Consider the following 27302-nt stretch of genomic DNA (forward strand, 5'->3'; position numbering starts at 1 on the left):
CCTCAGATCTTGGATTCAAAGAAATACAATCCTTAACTGTAAGGGGGAACTAATTGGCTAAAGTCATTATTCACTGCTTTCAGATTTCAAACATATCATTCTCCCAGCAACAGAAAAATGATAAATCCTCTATTGATAAGATGGGCATCCAATGAGCATACCCAGAAGGCATTCCCAAGAAAAGGGGAAAAAAAAGAACAGAATCTGATGGGAACATTATGAAGCTCTTTACTGATTGCAATGCAAATTAATTTTGACTGTTCAGGGGCTGAATATATCTGTGAAAGGCCATGACAGTCCACTGAAAAATCTGATAAAACAAAACCTGCAACTTATTTACTAGTATCCAATTCTAGAATTGAAATAGGGATTTGCATCATGATGTCATGTATTGTCAATTTAAAGAGCACCACTTCCAGCCCAGAAGGTCCTGGATGCCAGATCATTGAGAGCCTTGGCCTGAATCAATCTGCAACCTGTCCTTTTCTTTGACAGAGATGAATGGGCAGATCTGGCATGTATTACTATAGTCTGGTTGTGGAAAGGAATTATTTTGCCAGAATTCCTCTTGACTTGGTTTAGGTGCTGCAGTAGCTGTAATTCTAAGATTGCAGAAGAGAAACAGTGAAGTTCTTCAGAGACCTAGTCTGCAGGTGATCAACTTTCCAGAATGATGGCAGTATTGTTTATCTAGTTTCAACACTGGCTCTTGACAGGATCACAATCTCTTTGAAGGAACAGATCCATAATATGGGAGATTGATTTATAGTTCCTGCCTGGCTAATAGATAGAGGCTATAGCCATGAAAATCTTTGCTACCTTTAGTCATTACACCAGATATAAGTGTAATTGGAGGAGGATGCCCTGATGACATTTATTCTTGCACAAATTCTTATATTTGGGGCTGTCTCTGATGATTATTCAAAAACTGCAACCGATTCAAAATTTAGGAGTAGACAAGAAGCATTTTAGCCAAATAACATCTGTTTTGCAGGTGCTGCATTGGTTCTCAACAGACTTCTGAGTACAGTTAAAATTGCTGGTGAAGATCTATAAATCTCTTTATGACTCAGGTTCTTGTTATCTTTGGGACTAACTTTTCTGAGTATAACCTGCTTATCTTGTACATCCAATTTGAAATGTATGCTTCTGGTTTTTGCTACTTAGAATGTCAGGGGATTTGACAATTGAAAAAGGGCTTTCTTAGTGGCAGTCCCAGTTCCATAGAGTAAAGTTAGGATGCTCCTTCCTTGCTAAGTTTTTTTGGAAAGTGGTTAAGTCAATCCTGTCCTGCTTAGTCTTGACAATGTAAGGTGTTATTTAATACCCCAGCTGCTAGGTATTTTATCTTACTCTTGTATTTTCAAATATTATGGTTTTAATTTGATTTTATGTGCTTTTCATTTGTGTGTGTGTGTCCCTGTATTATTTCCACAATTGAACAAATGAGGAACAACAAAAATGTTCACAATTGGAATGCTTTTCCTATGCAAGAAATGTTTGTCGCTTTATACTTCAGAAAAGAGGGCAAGGGAAACAAGGTAGGGGTCAATTCAATTACACGGAGTATGGAGAGGCAGGTTTTGTGCCCACATACATAGGATTAAAATTGGAATTATTCAATGACAAGAGATTCCAAGCAGACAAAAGCAAGTAGCTTCCAACAGGAGATGACTATTCTCTGAAATCTTTTTCCACAAGTTATGGTAATAACTACCCTGTTTTCCCCAAAATAAGACATCCCCTGATAATAAGCCCAATTGGGCTTTTGAGCGCATGCCAATAAGGCCAAGCACTTTTTTCAGGGTTCAAAAAAATATAAGACAGGACCTTATTTTCGGGGAAACAGGGTATTAACTTTTTTTTTTTTTAATTTGATTTATATGCCGCCCTTCTCCGGAGACTCAGGGCGGCTTACAGTGTGTTAAGCAATAGCCTTCATACTTTTGTATATTTATACAAAGTCAGCTTATTGCCCCCACAAACTGGGTCCTCAATTTACCTACCTTAGAAAGGATGGAAAGCTGAGTCAACCTTGAGCCTGGCAAGATTCGATCTTACTTTAATTGCAGACAGCTGGTGTTAAATTACAGTGCTTCTGTCTGTTGAGCTAAACCAGGCTCCTTTAGAAACTTAGATGGTTTCTAAATGGCCCAAGATAAATAATTAGTTAGGGTCTATATGGCTACATCCAATCTTTAGATTCAGGTCCAGCGTCACTCCATTATCATGTTCTGGAGAATGCAGGGCAAGGGCTGCCAATGCAGCTTACCCAGGTAGCAGGGGCCGGTTGTGAGAGAGGATAATGGAACTCTAGTCTGAGAAGCTTGTGAGATTCCCAAAGACATCTAAGTGTACAACTAAGAAAAAATATGTGTTGGATAATATGGGCCTTTATATGGCCCAGGTGGATATGGCTTATATTTTTGAATACATAAGAGTCAAATATGACATCACTCCATCACTCCACTCCAATGGTTTCTTTTGGAAACCATTTATGGACTTTTTGCTGAAAATGGGAAAAACGTATTTGTGATTTTTGGGGTTGACAATGAGAAAGGATAGATTACAAGGAAAAAGGAGTTCAGATGTAACTTTAGAGACAGAAGACAAAATTTGAATGCATTTATAACTGCTGTAAAGCAAATTGAAAGCCATTACTTTTTCTATTTCTCTTTTTCATTTCTTTATTCTTTTCTTCACTTTCACTTTCACTTTCACTTTCCTTTATTTTCTTTTTCCTGCTTTTATTCTTTTAAAAAGTATACATTTCCCTTTTTTTTATTCTCCAAAAGATTCTCTAATTAAAACAATGATTTTAAAAAGGGGAGACTGCTACATTCTAACCAAATAATTCCTAATTCAGTCTCTTACAGAGGGAAAGTACATGTAGTCCCCGGTTTACAACAGTTCATTTAGTGACTGTTCAAAGTTACAACGGCACTGAAAAAAAGTGACTTATGACCACTTTTCATAGTTACAACCTTTATAGCATCACCAGAATCAAGTGATCAGAATTCAGGAGCTTGAAAATTGGCTCATACTTATGACCACTGCTGGGCTGTGTCCCAAAGTCATATGATCACCTTTTGCCAAGCCAAGTCAATGGGGAAGCCAGATTCACCTAACAACTGGGTTGCTAACTTTATCAACTGCAGTGGTTTACTTAACAACTGAGGCAAGAAAGGTTGTAAAACGGAGCAAAACTCACTTAACAAGTATCTCAGTTAATAACAGAAATTTTGGGCTCCATTGTGGTCATAAGTTAAAGACTACCTGTATCCAATGTCATCATCTCAGCAAGGAAAGCCTGTATATAAAGGGCAAATTCATATGTAAGCTCAAAGATACACCCGCTAATGTCTTACCTTCTAGGTGAACCATCCTCATGAGGCTGAATAATCACCACCTTGACCGTCACAGATGTGCGCAATAGGTCAATCATTTGTTCATGAGTGAGTGTTGCTACAGCTACTTTGCAGATCTCTACGAGGCGGCTGCCCTGACGCAGGCCTGCTTTCCACGCAAAACCGAACGGTTCCACATCTGCCACAATCCCTTCAAAGTTGACATGGAATCCAAGCTGTCCCAAGCCATTTCTTCTCAAGGTCATTTCTGCTGTTTCACATCCTCTGGTTACTATCTAAAGAACCATCAGATTTGATAAGAATAAGAACGTTTCTACATATCACTTAGTGTGTAACAATGTAGCATTTTTCATGATAAAATGTGAAAATATATATATATATATATATATATATATATATATATATATATATATATATATATATATATATATATATATATATATATATTTCAGAACAGCTATAAGTATTTCAGATTTATGGTAGAGCCACTATTCCTAAAAGTGTAATTCTAGCAGAGTTATTCAGGAAGCAGGACGTTTTGTGTTTAAAAGACCTAATGTTTAGAAAAATGTACTCTGTATTTCAATATGATCAATATTATCAATGATATTTCAAGATGCAATAGGATCTTCAATCCCAGGCATATTTACTCAAAAACAGGCAGCCCTGAGTTAATGATACTTATTCCAGTAATGTGTAAAATGAGCAAAGGTTGTCACATACAGTGGGGCAAAAAAGTATTTAGTCAGCCACCAATTGTGCAAGTTCTCCCACTTAAAAAGATGAGAGAGGCCTGTAATTGTCATCATAGATAGACCTCAACTATGAGAGACAATATGAGAAAACAAATCCAGACAATCACATTGTCTGATTTGGAAATAATTTATTTGCAAATTATGCTGGAAAATAAATATATGGTCACCTACAAACAAGCAAGATTTCTGGCACTCACAGACCTGTAACTTCTTCTTTAAGAGGCTTCTCTGTCCTCCACTCATTACCTGTATTAATGGCACCTGTTTGAACTTGTTATCAGTATAAAAGACACCTGTCCACAACCTCAAACAGTCACACTCCAAACTCCACTATGGTGAAGACCAAAGAGCTATCGAAGGACACCAGAAACAAAATTGTAGACCTGCACCAGGCTGGGAAGACTGAATCTGCAATAGGCAAGCAGCTTGGTGTGAAGAAATCAACTATGGGAGCAATAATTAGAAAATGGAAGACATACAAAACCACTGATAATCTCCCTCGATCTGGGGCTCCACGCAAGATCTCACCCCATGGGGTCAAAATGATCACAAGAACGGTGAGCAAAAATCCCAGAATCACATGGGGGACCTAGTGAATGACCTGCAGAGAGCTGGGACCAACGTAACAGAGGCTACCATCAGTAACACACTACGCCACCAGTGCCAGACGTGTCCCCCTGCTTAAGCCAGTACATGTCCGGGCCCGTCTGAAGTTTGGTAGAGAGCATTTGGATGATCCAGAAGAAGATTGGGAGAATGTCATATGGTCAGATGAAACCAAAGTAGAACTGTTTGGTAGAAACACAACTCGTCATGTTTGGAGGAGAGAGAATGCTGAGTTGCATCCAAAGAACACCATACCTACTGTGAAGCATGGGGGTGGCAACATCATGCTTTGGGGTTGTTTCTCTGCAAAGGGACCAGGACGACTGATCCATGTACAGGAAAGAATGAATGGGGCCATGTATCGTGAGATTTTGAGTGCAAACCTCCTTCCATCAGCAAGGGCATTGAAGATGAAATGTGGCTGGGTCTTTCAGCATGACAATGATCCCAAACACACCACCCGGGCAACGAAGGAGTGGCTTCGTAAGAAGCATTTCAAGGTACTGGAGTGGCCTAGCCAATCTCCAGATCTCAACCCCATAGAAAACCTTTGGAGGGAGTTGAAAGTCCGTGTTGCCCAGCGACAGCCCCAAAACATCACTGCTCTAGAGGAGATCTGCATGGAGGAATCGGCCAACATACCAGCAACAGTGTGTGCCAACCTTGTGAAGACTTACAGAAAACGTTTGACCTCTGTCATTGCCAACAAAGGATATATAACAAAGTATTGAGATGAACTTTTGATATTGACCAAATACTTATTTTCTACCATAATTTGCAAATAAATTCTTTCCACATCAGACAATGTGATTGTCTGGATTTGTTTTCTCATATTGTCTCTCATAGTTGAGGTCTACCTATGATGACAATTACAGGCCTCTCTCATCTTTTTAAGTGGGAGAACTTGCACAATTGGTGGCTGACTAAATACTTTTTTGCCCCACTGTAAATCTTTGCAGATGGTTTTTTAACAGCATTTTTAATTTATTGTACTCTGGTGAATTTCAATTTTTTAACAAACTTGAAGAAATTCTTAAATCAGTGAAAAAAAGTTTATTTAGGTCTCCATAATTTCTCTTCCAAGAGACAGCTGTTTTTGAAAGTAGAATATTTTAAAAGTAACGAATATTACTTCTATGTATAAACAAAAAAATTGTTTTGATATTCACTTTAATTTTTTCTGATGATTTTTATTAGGTCTATAAATTATTAGGAGGTACATTGTGAAGAATCAATATGAAAGTCCCTAATAGTATTACACATAATACTTATTATTTTATACATCTCATATATTCCACTATAATCCATCATTTTCCTCCAATTCTGGAATTCAGGATTTAAACCCCAAAGTAAAAATAGATTTTGTTTCTCTGCTCTCCAACATTTCCTAAAATTTACAAATCTTGATTCAAATATTGCTATGATTAGGATTTTGCCTAGTTTGGTTTCAGAGTAAGGCTGGTATTTCAATCATCTATTTTTCAAATCTTCCTACAGCTAATAATTGGGGGACTTTATAAATTTCTATACTAAACTAAAAATAATAACCAAAAAGGGAGGATTAAGAAAAAGAAAAGTCAGCAAGCAGGGAACCCAGAGCCAGAGGAAGAAATCTCCTTGATGATGAATTATATCTGACAATTCCTTTAGGTTAAACGTATTTGAAACATGGAACAATTGGAGCAGTAGCATACTAAGTCATTAGTCACGTTTCTTGAAACATCTACATACATTACCTACTTATCTTTCATTCCATCTTAGATTTTTGTCATAAAGCATTAAAATGATTTCTATAATTAGAATGATCAACCATTAAGAAAGCAATCCCATTTTCCTTTAAATGGTTTTTAAAACACATCTATAATTTTCTGAAGTTTAAAGGAAATATATATATTAAAAAAAACCCTTTCCTTCACCTATATAAATCCCAGTTTTACCAACACATTCTAACGTTTTATTTCCAATCACTGGAGAGAAATAACCCCATACATCATGACAGTGAATTGTGGCAATGTTTCTCAACCTCAATAATAACAGAGTATGGAGCTGGACAGTTTCTAAATTTGATATATATAAAAAACAAATTTTAAGATGGGTGGACTCCAACTCCCAATTTTTCTTTATTTATCGAATTTGGAAAACTACCCATCTATTTTGCAGATTCTGAGAGTGAAGTCCATACATCCTAAAGTTGTCAAGGATGGAAAACTCTGTATTATGGAATTAAAGTTTTCAAAAAAATATGACAGATAGGATATATGAACTTTGCTCCCTAGGTGCTTCCACTGGAAAAAAGGACACGGAGTGTTTCTGGAATTCCACTATCCCCTATTATTTTGCCTATCCCCATAGTTCCATCAAGATAATTGAATTGCAGTAATCTTTGCCTTGTTTAGTGTTGATAAAGCAATATTTGGATTACAATACTTGATGTAAGCATAACAGTAGGATTGTTGCAATGCATCAAACCTAATCACTGAAATGTTTGGCACTCCTTTATATGCACAAAGTGTATATAACTTTCATCAGCCAATTAAAAGTTTTCTCAGAAGAAGCCGTCTGCATAGATAATGAACTTTTAAGGAGCAAATGAAATTGTTTGGTTAGGAATTGACTGAAAACCTAGAACTGGGCAAGAAGGAAAATAAAGGAAATTGACAAATTAACAGGGACTGATCAGCGGAAAGTTTGGAAGAAATAATAAGAACTGAGGTAGAAAGAAGGAATCTTTCTGACACAATCCAGAGGTCAGGGGGGAAGCTTATTTTGCAGAGAGGGAAAATGCCAATTGGAAAAGAAATCTCTGTAGCCTCCTGTGCCATCCTTGGGAGGAAGAAATTCATCCGAAATTCAACTTGTTGAGTTTGAGTTGTATGATGATTAGGAAACACAAAGAAAATGAACTAAAAGAATTTGGCTTGAAAAAGAATTTATAGCAAATGAAATGCCAAAAGGGAAATTTGCCTTTACCAGATGCATGCTCTTTTTATTTCAGTAACTAAGTAATCATTTGCAAACCTTGTTGAACTTGTTTTGCTACTTTTATGTTATTGTTTTTTTTAAACTGTAAAGTTATCCTTCTGAAATCTGTAAATTCTGTCTCTGTTTATTGTATCCGTAATTCCACACCCAGCCAAACACTATCCAGTCCGAAAGGAGTAACCTGAGGGAAAGAATGGTGTCAGGGAGTACTGAAATTTTGAAGAAGGGTGGTTATTTTTTTTTAAAAAATTGAGATTAAAATACAATTATCTAATTGTACAAAGTGAGGTCTTTAACAAAGTAATAGGAATTTTTCCTGTCTTATGCTTGCTTTCAATAAGTATTGTTATAAAGCAGTGATGGCTAACCTGGGGAGAGCACGGTGTCGCGCTCACAAGGGGTGGGTTCTAATATTTTTTACTACTAGTTCTGTGGGCGTGGCTTATTTTGTGGGCGTGGCTTGGTGGGCGGGTAATGTGACTGGGTGGGTATGGCCAACTTTTTTTTTTTTTAACTTTTAAAAGCATTTTTTCTACAACCTTAAGAGGTTGCAGAAAAAAATGCTTTTAGAAGCCTCTGATGATCAGGCAACTCAGCTGGGATCGGCCGAAGAGGTTGCAAAAAAAATGCTTTTAAGAGCCTCTGACGATCCCAGCTAAGCCGCGTGATCATCAGAGGCTTTTTTTTTAACTTTTAAAAGCATCTTTTTGGCCGAAGAGGTTGTAGAAAAAAATGCTTTTAAAAGTTAAAAAAAAAAACTCTGATGAGGTGGGTGGGGTTAAATTAGCGGTGACCGGGCCGGGGACCAGTTCGCGGGCATGGCTAGCCAATGTTATTACCGGTTCTCCGAACTACTATAGATTTTTACTACTGGTTCTTGTGAACCGGTGCGAACCGGGAGCAACCCACCACTGGCGCACAGATGTGCCCACACCCATAATTCAATGTACCCCACTCCCCCCATGCATGCATGCATGATTCTCCTGCTCCCCCTGCTTTTGACATGTGATGGCACAGTGGGCCCAATAGGCCTGTTTTTTGCCCTTCCCAGGCTCCAGAGCCTTTCTAGAAGTCTGGGGAGGGTGAAAACAGACTCCCCCCCCCGAGGCCCTCTGGAGGCCTGAAACAGCCTGTTTCTTGACTTCCGGTGGGCCAGGAAGGCCCGAAAATCAGCTGGCCGGCGTGCACATGCGCACTGGAGCTGAGCTAGGGCAACGCTCGCGTGCCCACTGATATGGCTTGCGTGCCACCTGTGGCACGCGTGCCATAGGTTCGCCATCCCAGTTACAAAGGATAGCTTTGTTACCGGAATAAACTTACATTTATTGAATTCGCACAGTAAGGAACTTTAAACCCTACCCAAACAAATTTGATTCATACAACATGCTAAGACATGAAACAAAAATATAAACAAAGATTAAATTAACAAAGCTTGTCATGTAAATAAGAGCTGCCCAATCCAACCTGGTTAAACATGTTGCATAAACAAAGTTTAGGAATGGCAGCAGTTTTTAAGTCCTAGCATGTTTCCCTCCAAATAGCTCATATTTCCAAAACAATCCTTAATTGGGGAACCATTGTATTTGTGATGTTATACTTTGGAATAGAGGTGGAAAGGATTATTGGATTATTGAAAAAGTGGTAGAGGGCTCTGGAAGTATCTGGATCAGTGACAATTTGGATTGGGATGTGGGCATCAGATAGAAATTCTACTGAGTTTACTCATGTATGATCTGGGATGGGATTTGGATGGCAGGAATATGACCATTCTTGTCTTCCTAGATGTTTTGATACCATCAACCACAGAACATCTGGGAGGGCTGAGAGTTGGAAGCAAAGTGTTATGGTGCTGCTAGTCTTATCTGAGTGGATTAGGGTTACGATTTGACTGTGGCAAGTAGGACTTTTGCACAGTTTTACCTGGTATATCACTTGCAGCTTTGCTTGGAACACAATGCACTGAAAACAACCCTTGCTATTTCTAGATTTAGTTTATCATCATTTGTTTTACATGGGACTGCCCTAGCATAACAGAACTTAAATGTTGCAAGAACTATTTGAAACATACTGAATCACAGCCTGACTTTGATCTTTTAACTCATTAGAGGATCATCATAATTTAATAATAGTTCTTTAATAGATTTTGGGGTAAAAGGGATCTTTTACTTTGGATGAACCTACCAGGATGTAGCTGTTTTTAACCTAAAATGCTCTTGGGTTATTAAGTTAATTGAGGCACTTGTTTCTTGGGCTATTTGATACTGATGCTGTTGCTTTAATTGAAATGTCATAGCTGTCAGGGGCTCTGGAGGAACCATCTGAGGTTCTTTAGCCAGCAATCCACTTCTTTCAAAATTTCTAAAAATGACATTACAGTGTTTACTTGAATTTCCAACTAATTTTCAGGAAACAGTGGAAGGTTGCTTTAAAATTAGGCAGTCCTCAATTAACGATGGCAATTGGGATCGGAATTTCCAACACTAAATGACACAGTTGTAACACACAATGTCATGTGACTGTGCTGTTAGCAAATGCGGTTCCAATTTTCTGGTTACCATTGTTAAATGAACCACACACCATTTTTAAGCATGTCAGCAGTGTAGGTTGCAAATGGTGACCATCAGATCTTGCAATGCTAAAATATCAGAATTGTAAAGTCATTGCTGAGCACATGGATTGCTAGCATGTGATTGTGAGAACACTGTGACAGTCAGAACTTTGAGAATCGGTTATAAGTACCTCTTGTTCAGCTCTGTTGTCAATTCAAATGGCCTCTGAACAAATGATCGTTAAGTGAGGTCATTAAGTTATTTTTAAACAATAGGAACTTTTGTTGCATTAGTAGTAAACACTTTCCAGAATGTCTGGTAAGACTTAGATGCAATTGCAATTTGAGACTAAGTATGCAATTCAGGAACTGGAATCTTAATTCATATATTCTAGAGTTGTCCTATTATTACCACATTTGTGACTGAAATCCACAGGATTGCTAAAATGCCTTCTGAGTAATCATTGCTGATTAAGAATGCAAATAATTCATCTGATTAAAAATTATAATGCAACATTGGAAGGGCAATCTGCATGAAAGTTGCAGCAGTGCATTGCTAATGTGTGGCATCTGTCAGCAGCAAGCTGATCAAATTTATTTGAAGTTGTTTCATACATTTCTACAGATTTATAAAAGATAAAAATTTGTATGTTATTATGTTAATTCTATGTACGTATTTCCCAGACTATGGCTGAAGGAGTGTGCCTGAGCCAAAGTTATCCAGCTGCTGTCAGTGCTAAAGGAAATTTAAAAAGTCTCTGTAATCGTAAATCCTAAAACTTAACTACTATACAATATTGGTGCTTATTCTCTCTCTCTCTCTCTCTCTCTCTCTCTCTCTCTCTCTCTCTCTCTCTCTCTCTCTCTCTCTCTCTCTCTCTCTCTCTCTCCCCCTCCCTCCCTCCCTCCCTCCCTCCCTCCCTTACGTACAAATACAAAGAACACAATAGTTATTGTGATCCAATGAGCATGTTGAAGGATGAATAAACATGTGCTCATTCCTCTTTATAGCTTCTCTGCTGGTAGAGCAGTGTTCTTTGTCACTTAACTTTATTCATCTTTAAGCTTCTTAAAAGTATCTCAATAAGTTTTGAAGAATAAAAGCATTGAAACATATACTTACTTCTAGCCTTTGAACTATTTCTCGGATGTCCTCAGCACAGTTATCAAATGCGGACAGAAGAATGCATTCTCCTCTTTCGTAAAAGATTTTTATGCTCATTAACCCAGATGTCCAGCCAATAACATCTCTGCAGGAGCAGTTGAATACAACGTTTTTTGACTCCTTTTCAATCAAGACGATAAACTCATTGGAGATGCCAAGCAGGCATTCAATATCAAGTGACTGACCAAAGTCTCGTGCTATCACATTCCATATTACTGCTCCAACACTGAATAAATGAGCATCCTTTCTTGCTTTGACTCTTTCTCTCTTTTTTGCACCTAATGAAATGAGGCTAAACTTGACTGAAGTTTCTATTGTAGCAGTAGTAACAAAATTTTCTGCTAGATCTTTCAAGTACTCTTGACGTGTTCTGGTTGCCATGGCTCGAAATTTTTCTGATTTGTGGGCTGCGTTTTCTGCATTAATAACTTTGGCCAAAAGGAAGTCCCGGAAAACTGCTGATTTAGGGAAAGTTACTCCTTTAGGGATAGGTGGTCCAAAAGGTGGAACATCTTTTGATCTTGAAACTCCAACGCTAAAAAAATAAAATAAAGAGAGAATGAAGAAGTTTTACTGTTCACACCATGATTTTGTACAAATGAAAAATTATTTTTCCCTAACAATTTTTATACTCTTTAATAGACATTTGGTGACTAAGCAGCAGCCGCAGTGAAGGTTGAAGAAGTCATTCTAATTATGGCATTTGCTGCAAATTCTAATATATGTATTATTAGCCAATTAGTCCTCAACCATTAAATTTCTGTTGTACCATTGCATCACAACATGAGTTCTAGTAAAACTTTAATGACTGGAAGAAATTTAGCGCAAAGACATGAAATGTCTACCTCAACTACAGATGCCATTCTCCAGCCATGTAATTAGGAGCTGTGGTGGTGCAGTGGTTAGAATGCAGTATTGCAGGTTAACTCTGCCTACAGCCAGGAGTTCGATCCTGACCATCTCAAGATTGACTCAGCTCTTCCATCCTTCTGAGGTTGGTAAAATGAGGGCCCAACTTGTTGGGAGCAATATGCTGACTCTGTAAACTACTTAGAGAGGGCTATGAAGCAGTATATAATCTAAGTCCTATTGCTAGTGCTATAGGCAAGCTGGGATAGAACACAAACATACTTCTGCTTATATATATAAGATTTGCTTTTGGTTTTCTCTCCCCTGCAGCCTTCAGATATCCCTAAGAACTACTTTATAAAGTCAAAAGGGGGGGAATCTAATATTGAAGGTGTGGGGAGGCTGCAGGGGAAGAGAATCACTTCGCTTCTGTGAATACTGTAGAAATTGTTTCTCAAAGGAAAGTTCATTACTGACTCAACTAATTATTGTGACTAAATACTGATTTTCTAAGTTTTGCTAATAATTAGGTTTTGTAGATGACAGACGAAAATGCTAAAATTCAGGAAAACCTATACAGTGCTTAGTGGATTTCAAGAAGCAAAAACTATTGGTCCACACATTTGTACTCACCTATAACACACTTTTTCAGTGCATGGATTGTGGACTTTGACAATGACAAAGACATGCTGAAAATGAGAACGGATATTTTTTGGAGTAAAAGGAAGTGCTCCAGGCTCTTGAAAGACAATAGTAACAATGTCATTTCCTATATGCCTTTTCCTTAGAAGCTAGATAGGAAGAAAAAAAAAAAGAAAAGAAAAAAATTAATTATGAAAATTCAACTCTTGTACCTACTAGGGGGAAAAGTGTCAATTTAAATAAATTGGAAGTCATATAAGAAAATGGAAGTCACATAAATCATAATAAATGTATTATTGCACATGGAGGTGATGAATCAATAATGATACACTAATCACTCCCATGTATATTTAATAATCTATCACTCATATGTATTTGAAATATAATAGCTTTTGAAGAAAGGGAATTGTTAATTATATTCAAAGGTGCAACATGAAATATAAAGCCACATTTATTGACCCCTTGTTGTTTTGTTCTTCTTCATTCCCAAAATGCAATTTCTTAATTTTTGAAGAGAACAAAAGCTGTTTTTCTGCATTATTTTAAAAGCACAGATTTTAGAGAAAGAAACTACTGTAGAAAACTAGGTAATCCAGTACCTGAGTTTCAAAGCTATTCAGAATTATTACAAGATTTTTCCTGTATTTACTTGGTATAGTAACCAGTAAGGTCACTGAACTATAGAGATTCAATTTAGCCTATATTTAACCTGTTTCAGTTAAATGGCAACTTAATTACACTTTTAAAATGAGAGGATAGTGAGAAAATATTCATCTGACACAAGCTGTTAACGATGGCTACAGAATATAATCTAGTTGTATTAAGATTAATGGAAGTTTTGTCGTGACATCATAAATAACCATTGTTAAACTTCAGTTTAATGGACCATTTGGAGAAAAAGGGTGTCCATTTAATTATGAATGACCATTAAATACAGAACTAGGTCATTAGAATCCATTTGTTTCATTTATGTAATTGTGGTATTGCCATATTTTCTACCCTTATGCAAACAATGCTAAGTGATTTATTAAATCTTTCTGTAAATATGCAAATCATCCAAGTTGATACAAATGATATGAATTATTGCAATTATCCAGACCGCTTCAGAAACAATGCACAAACTTTATGAGAAGTCTAAACCAAAACCTCATCTGTTGGAACCAAAGTTTTCTGAATGAAAAGCAATAGAATAACAGTCTTATTGTAGCTATAATTCATTTTATAATTGCACATACACACATATACTCATTTTAATGGAGTATAAATTGTTAAATATAAGAATATACTGAATTATCTTTAGGGAAGTGAAATATATTAGTGCCAGTTTATTTTTCCAAAATGAAGAACAATTGATAGTCAGATGTTGCTAATAGCCAAGGAATAAAACCTATGAATTTCATGTTGGTATATGAAATATTATACTGATAAATCACTGTCAGAAAAAAATAGAAAAACTCATGCAACTTTCACATGCATTATTTTCACTCTGGAGCAAAAAAAAAAAAGTGTTTTCCCTAGTTTAAAAGTATTTTTATAAAAAGTTGGCCAAATAGCCTCATCCTAATTCCTGAGAGAAAATAAATTCTTCTAACTTTCAACCCACTTCAAGGAAAATATAAACAAGCCAAAAAAAGATATTCTGATTGAAATGTTACTAAAGCCAAGGAAGACATAGAAAAGAATAGGAATAATATGAAATATATTTTAAAAATCAAACTAATGAGTAGAATAGCACTCAGCCTTAAAATTGATAATGATAATTGATAAAATTGATAAACCAGAATAGCAACCAGCCTTAAAATTGATAATGAAGATATTGAAATGATGGACAGATTCTGTCTTTTAGGAATGAATATCAACAACAAAGGAACCAGCAATCAAAAAACACACCACAGACTAGTACTTGATACAGAAGCAATGAAAGCCTTGGCAAAAATACTCAGCTGCTGGATGTAAACCTGAAAGATCAGGATTGGGCAGACAATAATTTTCCCTGTGCTATTCTAAGGCTGTGAAAATTGGACTTTCAAGAAGCAGGATAGAAAGAATATTGACATCTTTGAAGATTAGAGAAGATTACTGAGAATACCATGGATACCATACAAAGCAAACAGATCCTATCACTAACCAACCCAGAATTCTCCCTTGAGAATGACCAGGCTCAAATTATCATACTTTGGGCACATTAGGCAAAGAACTAAGCTCCCTGGAGAAGTCTATAATTCTGCAAACAGAGAAAGGGAAGATAACAACCAGAAGCAAAGTGGATGAATTCAGTTATAAGCAGCAATGTGTGCACTGCTGGAAGACCTGAAAGATCAGACCGAGGACAGATTGTCCCGTAAAAAAACCTATGTCTTTCTTAAGACTGGACACCAATTTGATGGCACACAATCAATCAATCCATCAGAATGTACTCTATTGCAGACAACATCCATTTATGTTGATATAGTTCATGGAATTTGTCTTCTCATGCTCCATTTTTGTTTGGAAAGGAAAGGCAGAGATGTGCTCAGCCTTAGCTAAAAGATCACTGGGCAAAGGCCTTGCACTATCTGAGGCAGGCCCCTGAAATTTATACTCTGTTAATGGGAATGATGTCAACTGTGGTGTCTCTCATTTAGAGACAGTTCTTGCACAGCCCTACACTTCCATTTCACCGGCATGATAAGCATTTGGCTCAAACAGCTTCAAATATTGGGCTAGTCACCCTCTGTCAGCCCAACACACCTCACAGGGTTGTTGTTGTGGAGAAAAGAGAAGGAGAGAGGTGTGTTAGATATGTTTGCCATCTTGAGTTATTTGTAAAAAATAATAAAGATGAAGTACAAATAAATAATTAAAATAAAATGGGAATGAAATTCTCAGATTCTTAAAAATGAATAAGGCCCGAGATACTGTGTGTTCATTTAAATCAATACAACTACCATTATCACCAAGACAAACAAATCAGGAAAACAGACCAGTGAGTCTAAATATCGAAGTAAATTTAAGAAAACACACACACACACAGAGACACACACACACACACACAGGGAGGGAGGGGGAGAGAGAAGGAGGGAGGGAGGGAGAGAGAGGGGGGAGGGGGGCATACAAACATTTCATTTCCTTTGTTTTTAATTTGATTTTTTTCTTTCCACACATTGGTCATTTTTTATTGATTTATCTGCCCTTCCAACTTAATCAATGCAATCACTATTAAAAAAATAACTCAATGTACAATATAGCATATAGATCATGTGGCGTTACTTCCAAAGGCAGCCAACATTAACAGGAGATTCTATCCCTCTTTTCCTTCAATTCCAACATGCACATTGCTATAGAATTTTTCAAATAAGGGATGAAAACCATACTTTCACTTGCATGATCTACCTAAATTTAGTATTAATATGAAAATTCAGCCTGTCATGAAGGTACATCCTGTTAAGAGAATGTTAAAAAGAAGTACTCATTGCATTTCTAATGGATCTAAAGACTTTGCCTTTCTTCTCTAGCTCAGTATCCTCTCATCATGCTTCATTAACATTCAATTGTAATATTTATTCATTTCTTTCTATTTATTAAATGCCCCAAGAGGCATTGATCCTTAATCCACATGCACATACACACATATCCAAATAAGCTACCTATATTTTATAAACTGGGCTAACTTGTTCCAGATAAAGCAACTAAGTTATTTAACTGACTGATTGACTATTTTCTGGACTAACAAATCACTCCAATCAAGTAGATTCTGTGCTGATTTTGTTGTATGGCATTAAAGTAAAACACCAGAGCTATATAGTAAAGGATAAACCATCTTTCTTCATTCAGTTTAAAGACAGAATGAAAAGCCATTGCGACCCAACCTTAGAATCGCTGTAAAATTTCACGAGGTTAAATTATAACAAGATACAATAATATCACACATTTTAATCAAACCTGGTCAAAGTAGATATATCCCAAACACTGTATTAATCAGTATTAAAAGATACTGAAGCATCAGATTGATTTAATTCATTCTTAAACAAAGAAAAAAGTATGGATAACAATTTTGATAAATCACATCTGAACAAGCGATGGGATGAAAAAATTCGAGCCCTGAATTTCTATACTGTAAGACCAGGCAGGTTATTCTTTGAGAATATCAGCTATTGCACCTCAGTGGAAAAGAATGATTATTATACCATGTCTAGAATCTACCTGTGGACATGTTCTACATTATTTATTTGACAACTAGATAACAACAAGGCGTGTAAATATTCATTAATTATATTTTTACATATTAAGGCTGACTATTAAGGCTGCTATTTGAGTGTGCTTATCAGAACTTATGGAGACATATATCTAGCAGTCAAATACAATTAAAGGCACCTATATCTTCAGATATCACTATTACTCGAATTTACAAGTCCAGTAACAGTGCTCACATTGTTTTAATTCTAGAGAAGTTATGGAATATGCTGTGATACTACTGTTAAAGTTAACAAGACAGTACAAATTATAAAGACTGATTAATGTTTACTAACATTGTAAAAGGGATTGATTGCTTCTGGAAGTGAGTGTTGCAATATGCTGGAGATAAACTAAAACAAGATTTAATTTCTCTGGGGAGGAATCAAGGAACATTTGGAAATAAAATAAAGGGAAGGAAGAAAAACCAGGAGGGGAAAAAAAGAACAATGCTATGAGTAGCTAAGGAAATGCCACAATTTCAGTGACAGGTACAATATAAATCTGGAAGGCGTAAATCTAGGAAGGCTAAAGGTTATTGCCCGCAGTTTCAAATTCAACAAAGCTATAATAAACAACATTCAACATAAAGTAGAGCTTTTTGTTGTCGCTGTCTACAATTGGAAACAAAACTTAGCTTAGCTTTAGTTTTAACTTTATTGTCATTGTACGTATATACACAGTATACCCATACAACGAAATTCACATAACACCCAAAGACAAGGTCCAACACACATAACAATCCCCAAACACACCCCCACCCACCACGAATTCCCCGCCCCTAAACCAACCAAACGTCCACACAACAGACCAAGTAATGCTGTCCAACAGCTGTGATGGTGGCCCTTTAGTTGAGTGCAATAATAGCTCTGGGATAAAAACTATTCAGAAAACATGTGGTCTGAGTTTTAATTGTTCTGTATTTTCTGCAAGTCCAAAAAGATTGTAAGCAGGATGGGAAATGTCTCGGAGAATGTTATGTAATTTCCTCAAAAAAAAACCTATTTAAAATCAAATTTTGATAGCTCTGGGATAAAAGCTATTCAGAAAATGTGTGGTCCGAGTTTTAATTATTCTGTATCTTCTGCCAGAAGGCAACAGTCCAAAAGGATTGTAAGCAGGATGGGAAGAGTCTCTGAGAATATTATGTAACTTCCTCAAAAAAACCTATTTAAAATTAAAATTTGAAAACAGCTACCTAACCATTTCCAGAAGACATGTCCTTGTGCTATTGCCTGCCTTTCATGGCCCACTCATAGCTTAGACAGTCAGAGCACAGCTTTAAATATTTGACTCTGGAAGTAATGTTTTCCTTCTCATTCTATCTCTAGACACCAAATGCAGAAAATATAGAGATATGTTGATGTGGAGACTTGAAATGATCTGTTCTGGATCAGCAAACTTGGGCCTCTTGTTGGTCATGCCCCCTTCCATCCAGTCCCTGATCACCTTTCAATCACTACCCTCACAACCTTTCAGTCAGAATCCGCTTCCTTTTGGCCATTGGTTCCTCTCCTCACATGGTTTAGGTAATTTGCAACTCCCACAGCCAGAGATACAGAGCTAATGCCCTTTCACAACACAAGTTCTTCAGTTCACCCATCCAAATCCTGATGACCACAAGATGACAGCCAAGAAATACACACATACAATTATTTTAAAAAAATTCAATCACTTAATGAAAAGAAAAGAAAAAAAAGCAATTTGCAGATATTGTTGGGCAGAATAGAACAATTCAGAGAATGGCAATAAAAACAATAATTAGGGGACTAGAAAGTAAGCCTATGAAAAAAGTTTGAAGTTGGCTATGTTTTTCCTTGGGAAAAAAAATGAGTGGGGGAGATATGTAAGCGTTCTTTAAATAGTTGAAAGGATATCACATAAAATAGACTTGCTTTGTTGTATTCATCTCCATTTCAGAGCTGGCAGCCTGTTATTACTGTGCACCTGAAATGGATCTGTGCTGCTTGCAATATCTTAAAGGCTGAGATTCAGGGTTATGTCTTGGTGATATGGGCAGCAGATAAATTTAATAAATAAAATAAATTTGTTGTTGTTAGTTGTGAAGTCGTGTCCGACCCATTGTGACCCCATGGACAATGTTCCTCCAGGCCTTCCTGTCCTCTACCATTCCCTGGAGTCCATTTAAGCTCATGCCTACTACTTCAGTGATTCCATCCAGCCACCTCATTCTCTGACGTCCCCTTCTTCTTTTGTCCTCAATTTTTCCCAACATTAGGCTCTTCTCCAGTGAGTCTTTCCTTCTCATTAGGTGGCCAAAATATTTGAGTTTCAATAAAATAAATACATGGACTGAATTCTGATTCTGCCCAACAATATCTGCAAATTGCTTTTTTTTTTTTCTTTTCATTAAGTGATTGAACTTTTTAAAATAATTGTATATGTGTATTTCTTGGCTGTCATCTTGTGGTCATCAGGATTTGGATGGGTGAATTGAAGAACTTGTGTTGTGAAAGGGCATTAGCTCTGTATCTCTGGCTGTGGGAGTTGCAAATTACCTAAGCCATGTGAGGAGAGGAACCAATGGCCAAAAGGAAGCGGATTCTGACTGAAAGGTTGTGAGTGATTATTCTTCTGTTGATGTAAGTCTAAAATTGTATTTGCCATGTTTGTTCACTTATGCAATTTACGGTCTTAGATCAAATATACTTTGCCTTTTTTGCAGTCATATTATACTCCTGGTGTCAAACCTCGGGTCTCGTTTGCATGCCTGAATCCGGCTTAATAAACCCAGTTTGTTCACTCACCCACATGCCTGGCGTTGTTACTGCTGGGTAGGTCTGGAGCTTGGACGACTTGAGACCTGGCTAATATTCATCTACTATTTCAAGATCTATGCATTTTAATTTTTGTTTCCTAAGGAAAAAGTCTGCACTTATATTTGTTAAATGTCATTATGCTACTTCAAGATAATTTAAAATTATCTTAAAATTCAAAATTTCACATTTCTTTTCTAAATCGTTAGCTCCATATCCTATTTTTGTTACATGAAAACCTGATACGCATTATTTCCACCTGTTCATCCATGAAATATTAATTTAGTAGAGTATTCAGGACGAGTGCTTGAAACATCTCACTTGATATCTCTATTCAATTAGGTGAGGAATTATTGATGAGCACTAACTAATACTATTATTGCAGTTAACATTTACTATAGCATATAAGTTAAATAACAAAATGAATATGTGTGTACCCTTTTCAGAAAAAGAAATGTTCTTTTTCTACTTAATGGCATCCAGAATCTTTGACAGGATATTTATTGCAGTGAATGAAAGGTTGAATACTATCAACCTTTCAATACCATTCAATACCATTCAATACCATCATTCTAGCAGAGACCTTATAGTCCTTAGCCTTAGCAAAAGGATGGCCTTAACACTGATCTCTAACATCAAAAACAGAGCACACCTTTTGATTGAGCAAAGCAGTAGATTTCCCCGACTCTGGCTTTTTAGTTTTGGAAGGAAAAAAAATTAAATAGAAAGTTCACATGTCCTCTTTCAGACTATCCCTTCTACGGTACATTCTGTGTATGTTTTGGACCTTTCTCAGTCCAATGATTTTACAAGCTAATTGGGCAGTTTTATTGGTTTCCCCAAAAATATTTCTAATCCAATAGAATGCTGGAAAGAAATTATGTAAAGGGACTCGGGACTCTATCAATTAGCAGGATATCTCTTTAAAAGTATGAAGGCTATTGCTTAACACATTGTAAGCCGCCCTGAGTCTCCAGAGAAGGGTGGCATATAAATCGAACCAATAAATAAATAAATAAATAAATAAAAGTCCCTAAAAGACTTTGCAGAGTCACTTTACAGAGTGAGATGGGTGGCGTGTAAACTTGATAAATAAAAATAAATTAGGAAATAAATAAAATAAAATAAAGACTGAGCAAAATGGGACAAAATTTACTATAGTGTGTGGAGTCTGCCTCCCTCCCTCCTGGTCATTCCAGTTCTATGCTTTCCAATCTACACATACACCTAGACACTCAGAGGTAAAGCAGAATCACATATAAGTGCAGTTACCTTGTTACTCAGAATACAATAGAGATAGCTAGAACCTATTACCCTGCTGCTTAAAGCGATGGAAAAAATTCAAGAAGCCGTATCTTGTATGTTTTCCTAACATGTTCAGAAGTTTGTGAACTTAGTTGTGACTTTTCCTTATCTTTCCTGTTCCTTTTTTCTCCAAAAGAACTCTCTCTTTCTCTCTCTCTCTCTCTCTCTCTCTCCCCCTCTCTCTCTCCCTCCCCCTCCCTCCCTCGCTCCCTCCCTCTGTACTGTTCCTTCAAAAAGGAATTTTTCATTACATTTTTTTTACAGGCCAGATTAGATGGTTACAAAGCTATCTCTTTTATTCTTAAAATATCTACACACTTTTGCTGAATACTGTTGTTCTATAAAAACTTCTAATAGTTGATGAAATTGGTTACAGGTAATCCTTGATTTACAACCACAACTGAGCCCAAAATTTAGGTTGCTAAGTGAGACAGTTAAGTGAGTTTTGCCTCATTTTACAACCTTTCTTGCCACAGTTGTTAAGTGAATCATTGCAATTGTTAAGTCAGTGTTGTTGTAACTTTGAATGTCCCTAAATTAACTGTTGTTAAGTCGAGGACTATCTGTACCATGTCATTTTAGCCACCTTTAATGTTTTAAGATATTAAAAGAATACTTAGAAATAAACAATTTTCAGACATCACATTTTCTGCATAATAGGCTCCAATTTTATAAGGTACAAATAGTGTAGTAAGCAAAGTATAACAAAATATATTAAAAAATGAACCAAATGCATGGTATAATACTATAATATAGATGGCAAGATTTGTTTTAGAAAAAAAAATAACTATATCATTGAATACTGGAAATACTGTACAATTGAAAAATAAATAAATTACAGTAAATTAAATGAATCATAATTTTTGTAATTTGTTCATAGCACACAACTGAACAGGGAAAAAAAATTACAAGCTGACTTTTTTTGTTGCTGCTACTTAGCCAAATATTTGTACAAGATTCCAAAGCAGACATACCTGTTGCCGATTACTGGGCATATATGGAAGCATAGTTGAAACATGAAACATTATTTCATAATCTTTATAGGTTGTATAAAGAGAATGAGTTCCGGTTGAATCAGCTGAAAAGAAATTCCAAAAATGAGTACATAAATATAGACATTAAAGTACAGCTTACTTTACGCTCCCACAGTGAGGGGCTCCTCCGGGTGCCGTCGGCCAAACAATGCCGACTGGCGGCCCCCAGGGGGAGAGCCTTCTCTGTGGGGGCACCTACTATCTGGAACGAGCTCCCGCCGGAGATACGGAGGATCCTGGATCTGCGCACCTTCCGCTGCACCTTAAAGACCTTTTTATTTCACCAGGTGGGCCTGGCCTAATTTTCTCCCTCTTTTATAAAAGATTTTTAATTTTTAAATATTTTTTAGTATTTTATATATTCAAATTTTAAAATTGGTTTTAAATTGATTGGGGTTTTAATTTGTTTGGGCCAAAACTATTTAATTTGATTTTAATTCCACTTTTAAATTTTGTATGTATGTATTTTATTGTTTGGCTGTGCACCGCCCTGAGTCCTTCGGGAGTAGGGCGGTATAGAAATCAAATCAAATCAAATCAAATAAATAAATTTTCTTCAAGTGAATGTTATTTCCCACGCTAAACTTTTTTCAACCTATATAACCTAACTGGTGTATGGTTATTGCTAGCTGGTCACTACTGGCAGGTAAAAGTAAGAAAGGTAAAAGTTTTCCTGTCTAGTCATGTGCGACTCTAGGGTATGGTGCTCCTCTCCTTTTCTTGGCCGAAGGACCTAGCATTGTCTGAAGACATTTCCGTGATCATGTGGCCAGCATGACTATATGCCGAAATGCATGGAACACTGTTACCTTCGCACCCTACTCACATTGGCATGCTTTAGAACTACTAGGTGGGCAGGAACTGAGGCAAAGAACAGGAGCTCGCCCCATTGTGCAGTGCTTGGGTCTTGAACCAGCTGTCAGCTTTCCAATTGACAAGCTCAGTGTCTTTAACCTCTGAGCCATCATACCCCCTCCAGTATAAATAGCCTGCTGTTAATTAAATACAAACCTTTTGAGACACCAGCCCCTCACAAAATCTATCAATTATATATTAGAAGCAACATTCCTACTTCCCATTGTTTTTGCTTTATGTCTTAAGGCTGCACATCATAAAACAATTGGCACTTATAATGACAGACCACAAAGGGAGATGGAAGCATTTAAGTCCAAATGGAGATGGGAAATGGTTGCAGGGCATTATGAACAGTCTCTTCTGCAGAAGAGAAGTGGGGGAAAAACCCAGGAATTTACAGGCGCTACTTTAGCAAAAAAAAAAAAAAAATGCAATATTTCATTACCATTTTTAATATTTTATTGCATTTTGTCATTGCTACTTACTTTTATTATCTAATTGTGCTCGGTATTTGCTAAATCCTTTGAGTCGTACTCTTTGACCTAGAAGGTCAAGGAATTCTTCAAAAGCAGGACCTGCTGTCTCATTGTTATACATTTCTTCCTCAGTGCTCTGGCCTGCTTTGCAATATAAGATTCCAATCTTGTGCTGAAAACTTAGCTGAAATTAGGAAAAAATAGTTAGCAGTAAGTATTTTTCCATCTCCCATCCACTTTTCCATCATGTTAAAAAAAAATATGTATGGTGTGTGTGTAAAACATTTTTAAATACCGTATTTTTCAGAATCTAAGATGCACTTTTTCTCCCCTAAAAAAAGGTGAAAATTTGGGTGCGTCTTATACACCAAATGTAGCCCCGCCCACCCACCGGCCCCCACCCTTTGGCCTCTGCCTCCCAGCAATTTACCTCCTTGCAGCAAACAGCCAGTTTCAGCTTCAGCACAGCCTGATTAACACAAGCAGCTGATTGTCGGTTAGATCAGCCTCCCAACCCTCAGCTGTTACAGGCTGCAGGGATTGCCATTGCCTATTGCTGCGCGGGCCTCTGCTGTTTGCTGTAAGGAGGCAAATTGTTGGGAGACAGATTTTTTTTTCTTGTGCTAATCAGGCTGTGCTAAAAATGAAAATGAAACTAAAGCAGGCTGTTTGCTGTTTGCTGCAAGGAGGCAAATTGCTAAGAGGCAGAGGTAGAGGCAGAGGCAGATTTTTTTTGTTTTCCTCCCCAAAAAAGGTACGTGTGTCTTATAGTCCTGAGCGTCTTATACTCCAAAAAATATGGTAATGAAATGGCAAATTAGATGTTTCAAGTAGTAAACTATGAAGTATTGGATAATCGCAGCATCTTCTATTTTTGGATGACTAAAGCAAGCCCAATGTTGCAAATTAATTTTGAAAGACTTTTCCATTTATAAATTGGAAATTTGTAATCAGAACTTTTATTTTTCTTTTACAGCAATATCATATTACCCAGAATTTTCATTATGAACATGCATAGAAAAGATTAGTTATTTGAGCTTTCTAGCTTTGATTGAAACCAAATGAAATATATTTCTCTCTAGTCCCAGCATAATGATCTGTGGATTATTTTATAAACATAGATCCTCATTCCCTAAGAAAAGTATGTGAGGAAATTATAATTATGTCTATGCCTAGAGAAAAAAAATGCAATGATACACAACTAATTTGTACATCAAGTAAAGGCAAGCTCTAGAAGGCTAGGACAATACTCTTAATTGGTGTGGAAATGAAATGTGGTAATGGAATAGATCTGCCAAGCAAATAACTTACTTTTACCAGAATGCAACCTATTAATCTGATATAAGATAGGGCAAACATAAGCAATTATCACAGCAACTACAATCATCCGGTTAAATGAACATGCAATGTGTTTATTGTAAGTAGCCATTTGTAAATAAAATAATATACAAATAGAATACACTTTATATAAAAGATGCTATTACTGAAAACTTCAAGGAATTTAATGACTTCAAAAATTTCTGACAGTTAAGAATTTTTTTTTCATTTATTCACTACTTAAATTCCTGCTATTTGATACATTCCTTGTTATAATTATTATTTTCTATTTTCCTAGCTATTTGAAGAATATTTGGGAGGTGGGGACCGTGCTCTCACTTAAAAGAAAGATAATTTTCTGTATTGTCAAATTCATTGTGCTTAGTTCTGATAGTCATCAGATCTTACCAAGCATGTATAAACTACTATCAGTAGAAAAAATAGTAATTGTTTTCCTGACATCACAATAAACTCACCCTACTCCCTCCTCATTCTTATTGATTTGTCAACATTGTATGATTCCAATGTTCATACATCAGTTCTTTTATGATCATATTAACTGCATTCAATTTTAACTAAATTAAATGAAATTAAATCAAATGTAATTTTATTCTGGCCTTAAAAGCACAAAAATATACCTCAACCTGAAAAAAGAGATGTCTTTCTTTATACATGAACATCTTTATAAAACTGATATGATTTAGATGGCTAAATAAATGTTCTATCAATGAACAAAGGTAATTAAAATAGTGGTTTCATTTTTTCCATAGATATGTATAGGTGTATATATACATATACATACACACACACATATATATAAATATAATATTTACATGATATACACACATATACGCAGTTTACTTCAAATACATAAATATGCCTTTTAATGTTGCAGAAAGTCAGATCTTCTGCATTAGACCAGACAATCGCACCTTTATTCACTCTGAATTTAAAGTATATATGCATTTCATTGCTCATGCAGTGTTAACTTGTTAGATAGTCCCAATTAAGAATACAGTTGTTTGAGCCATCAAATTTCCCACATCAGTAGGAAGATTAGTATTGCGAATAAAATGTGCTAATTATAATTAGAAAAGGAAAATTGGAAAAGGTGAAAGACTAGCAAGACAATAATTTTCTCCTTTTATGTAATTTGATGCTCTTAGCACAATGCTTTTTGAATGTGCTTGCTTGACTATTAATGCGAAAATCCTCTTTCTACTATGTTATTTATCTAATGGAAGTCACTGCAGTTAAAATCTTCGTCTCTCAAACAGGTAAGATCAGGAATCTCAAATCTCTATTTATGAAAAGGAAATAACACATTGGTATACTAATGTTTTAAAAAAATAAATATCTACCCCTTGCTCATCCAGCTTAAGCAGCTGTTCAGACACTTTGGGTGAGTTGGAAGCTTGTCTCAGGCACTGAATATTCAGTTCTGGAATTACGTATCCCAATACTTCCTTAAGAGGTAAGCCTCGTGCTGTGCCGTGTCTAGCAGTAGACGGAATGGCATCTTCTAAAATGGCTCCTCGCAGTGTTGTAAGCTGTAGCAACAGAAAATAGATTGCAATATGTTTAATATGAATGCAGTCTTCAGCAACTAACAATGTGGACACACTGATGCTTAATTCATGATGTGAAACCTGTTCAAATCAGTGGCATTTGCAGGGAACCAAGCAAATTGTGACAATCCCAGTCCTTTGTGCATGCGTGCAAAGTCAATCCACATTCAAAGTCTTTGACCACCGAGTTACAATTGCCTATTTTGACCTCCACCCATCCCCTCTTAAGAACATCAATAGCACTTAGGACTTATATATTGCTTTACAGAGCTTTACAGTCCTCTCTTAGCAATTTACAGAGTCAACATATTGGCCCCAAAAATCTGTGTCCTGAGAAGGATGGAAGACTGAGTCAACCTTGAGCCAGTCAGGATTGAACTTCTGGCTGTGGGCAGAGTTTGCCTGCAATACTATATTCTAATTACTGCGCCACCATGGCTCCTTGGTGGAAAGCCGTTGTCATTCTTTATTTAGATTTTAAAATTTTAAAAGAATTAAAATTATTATAATGCCATCATGTTTTACTCAGTCCCCTGAATAAAGCCGGGAAATTGTGTCTCTCTAGGTGTTGCAAACTTTCAATTGTCTTCAGATTCAGGCACTATGGGTATTAATCATGGATATTGCAGTTCAAATCTGGAAGACCAGAAACTTTCCACTCCCATTTTAAATAAATTGCATAAATTTTATCAGCAAACTGCTTGAAAGTTCATCTCTCTGATATGGCCTGAAGTTGAAATTTATATAACTTCCAAAGTGAGATAGGACAAAAGAGAATCTATTAATAAACAGATTCTAGGACTTTTGTTTACATTGCACTACAATTGCTTATACTTATGGTGT

The 27302-nt window shown here is 36.4% G+C and overlaps 1 protein-coding gene across 7 annotated transcripts in view; it reads right to left on the bottom strand.

Moving 5' to 3' along the window:
- Positions 1–27302, bottom strand: part of SIPA1L2 (signal induced proliferation associated 1 like 2) — a 93350-nt gene that overhangs the window by 32193 nt on the left and 33855 nt on the right. For all 7 annotated transcript variants that reach the window (XR_009622752.2, XR_015731453.1, XR_015731454.1 and 4 more), the window contains 6 exons: positions 26253–26441; positions 23584–23758; positions 22184–22287; positions 12907–13064; positions 11383–11959; positions 3369–3643 (listed from right to left, as the gene is read on the bottom strand). Coding sequence is in view for 4 of the 7 variants with exons in the window: in XM_060692359.2 (XP_060548342.2) it covers positions 3369–3643; positions 11383–11959; positions 12907–13064; positions 22184–22287; positions 23584–23758; positions 26253–26441 (1478 nt within the window). In the remaining 3 variants the exon portion in view is untranslated. The remainder of the gene's footprint in view (positions 1–3368; positions 3644–11382; positions 11960–12906; positions 13065–22183; positions 22288–23583; positions 23759–26252; positions 26442–27302) is intronic.

Source organism: Pantherophis guttatus, chromosome 1, assembly GCF_059756535.1.
Source record: "Pantherophis guttatus breed Tessera chromosome 1, ASM5975653v1, whole genome shotgun sequence".
Taxonomy (NCBI): domain Eukaryota; kingdom Metazoa; phylum Chordata; class Lepidosauria; order Squamata; family Colubridae; genus Pantherophis; species Pantherophis guttatus.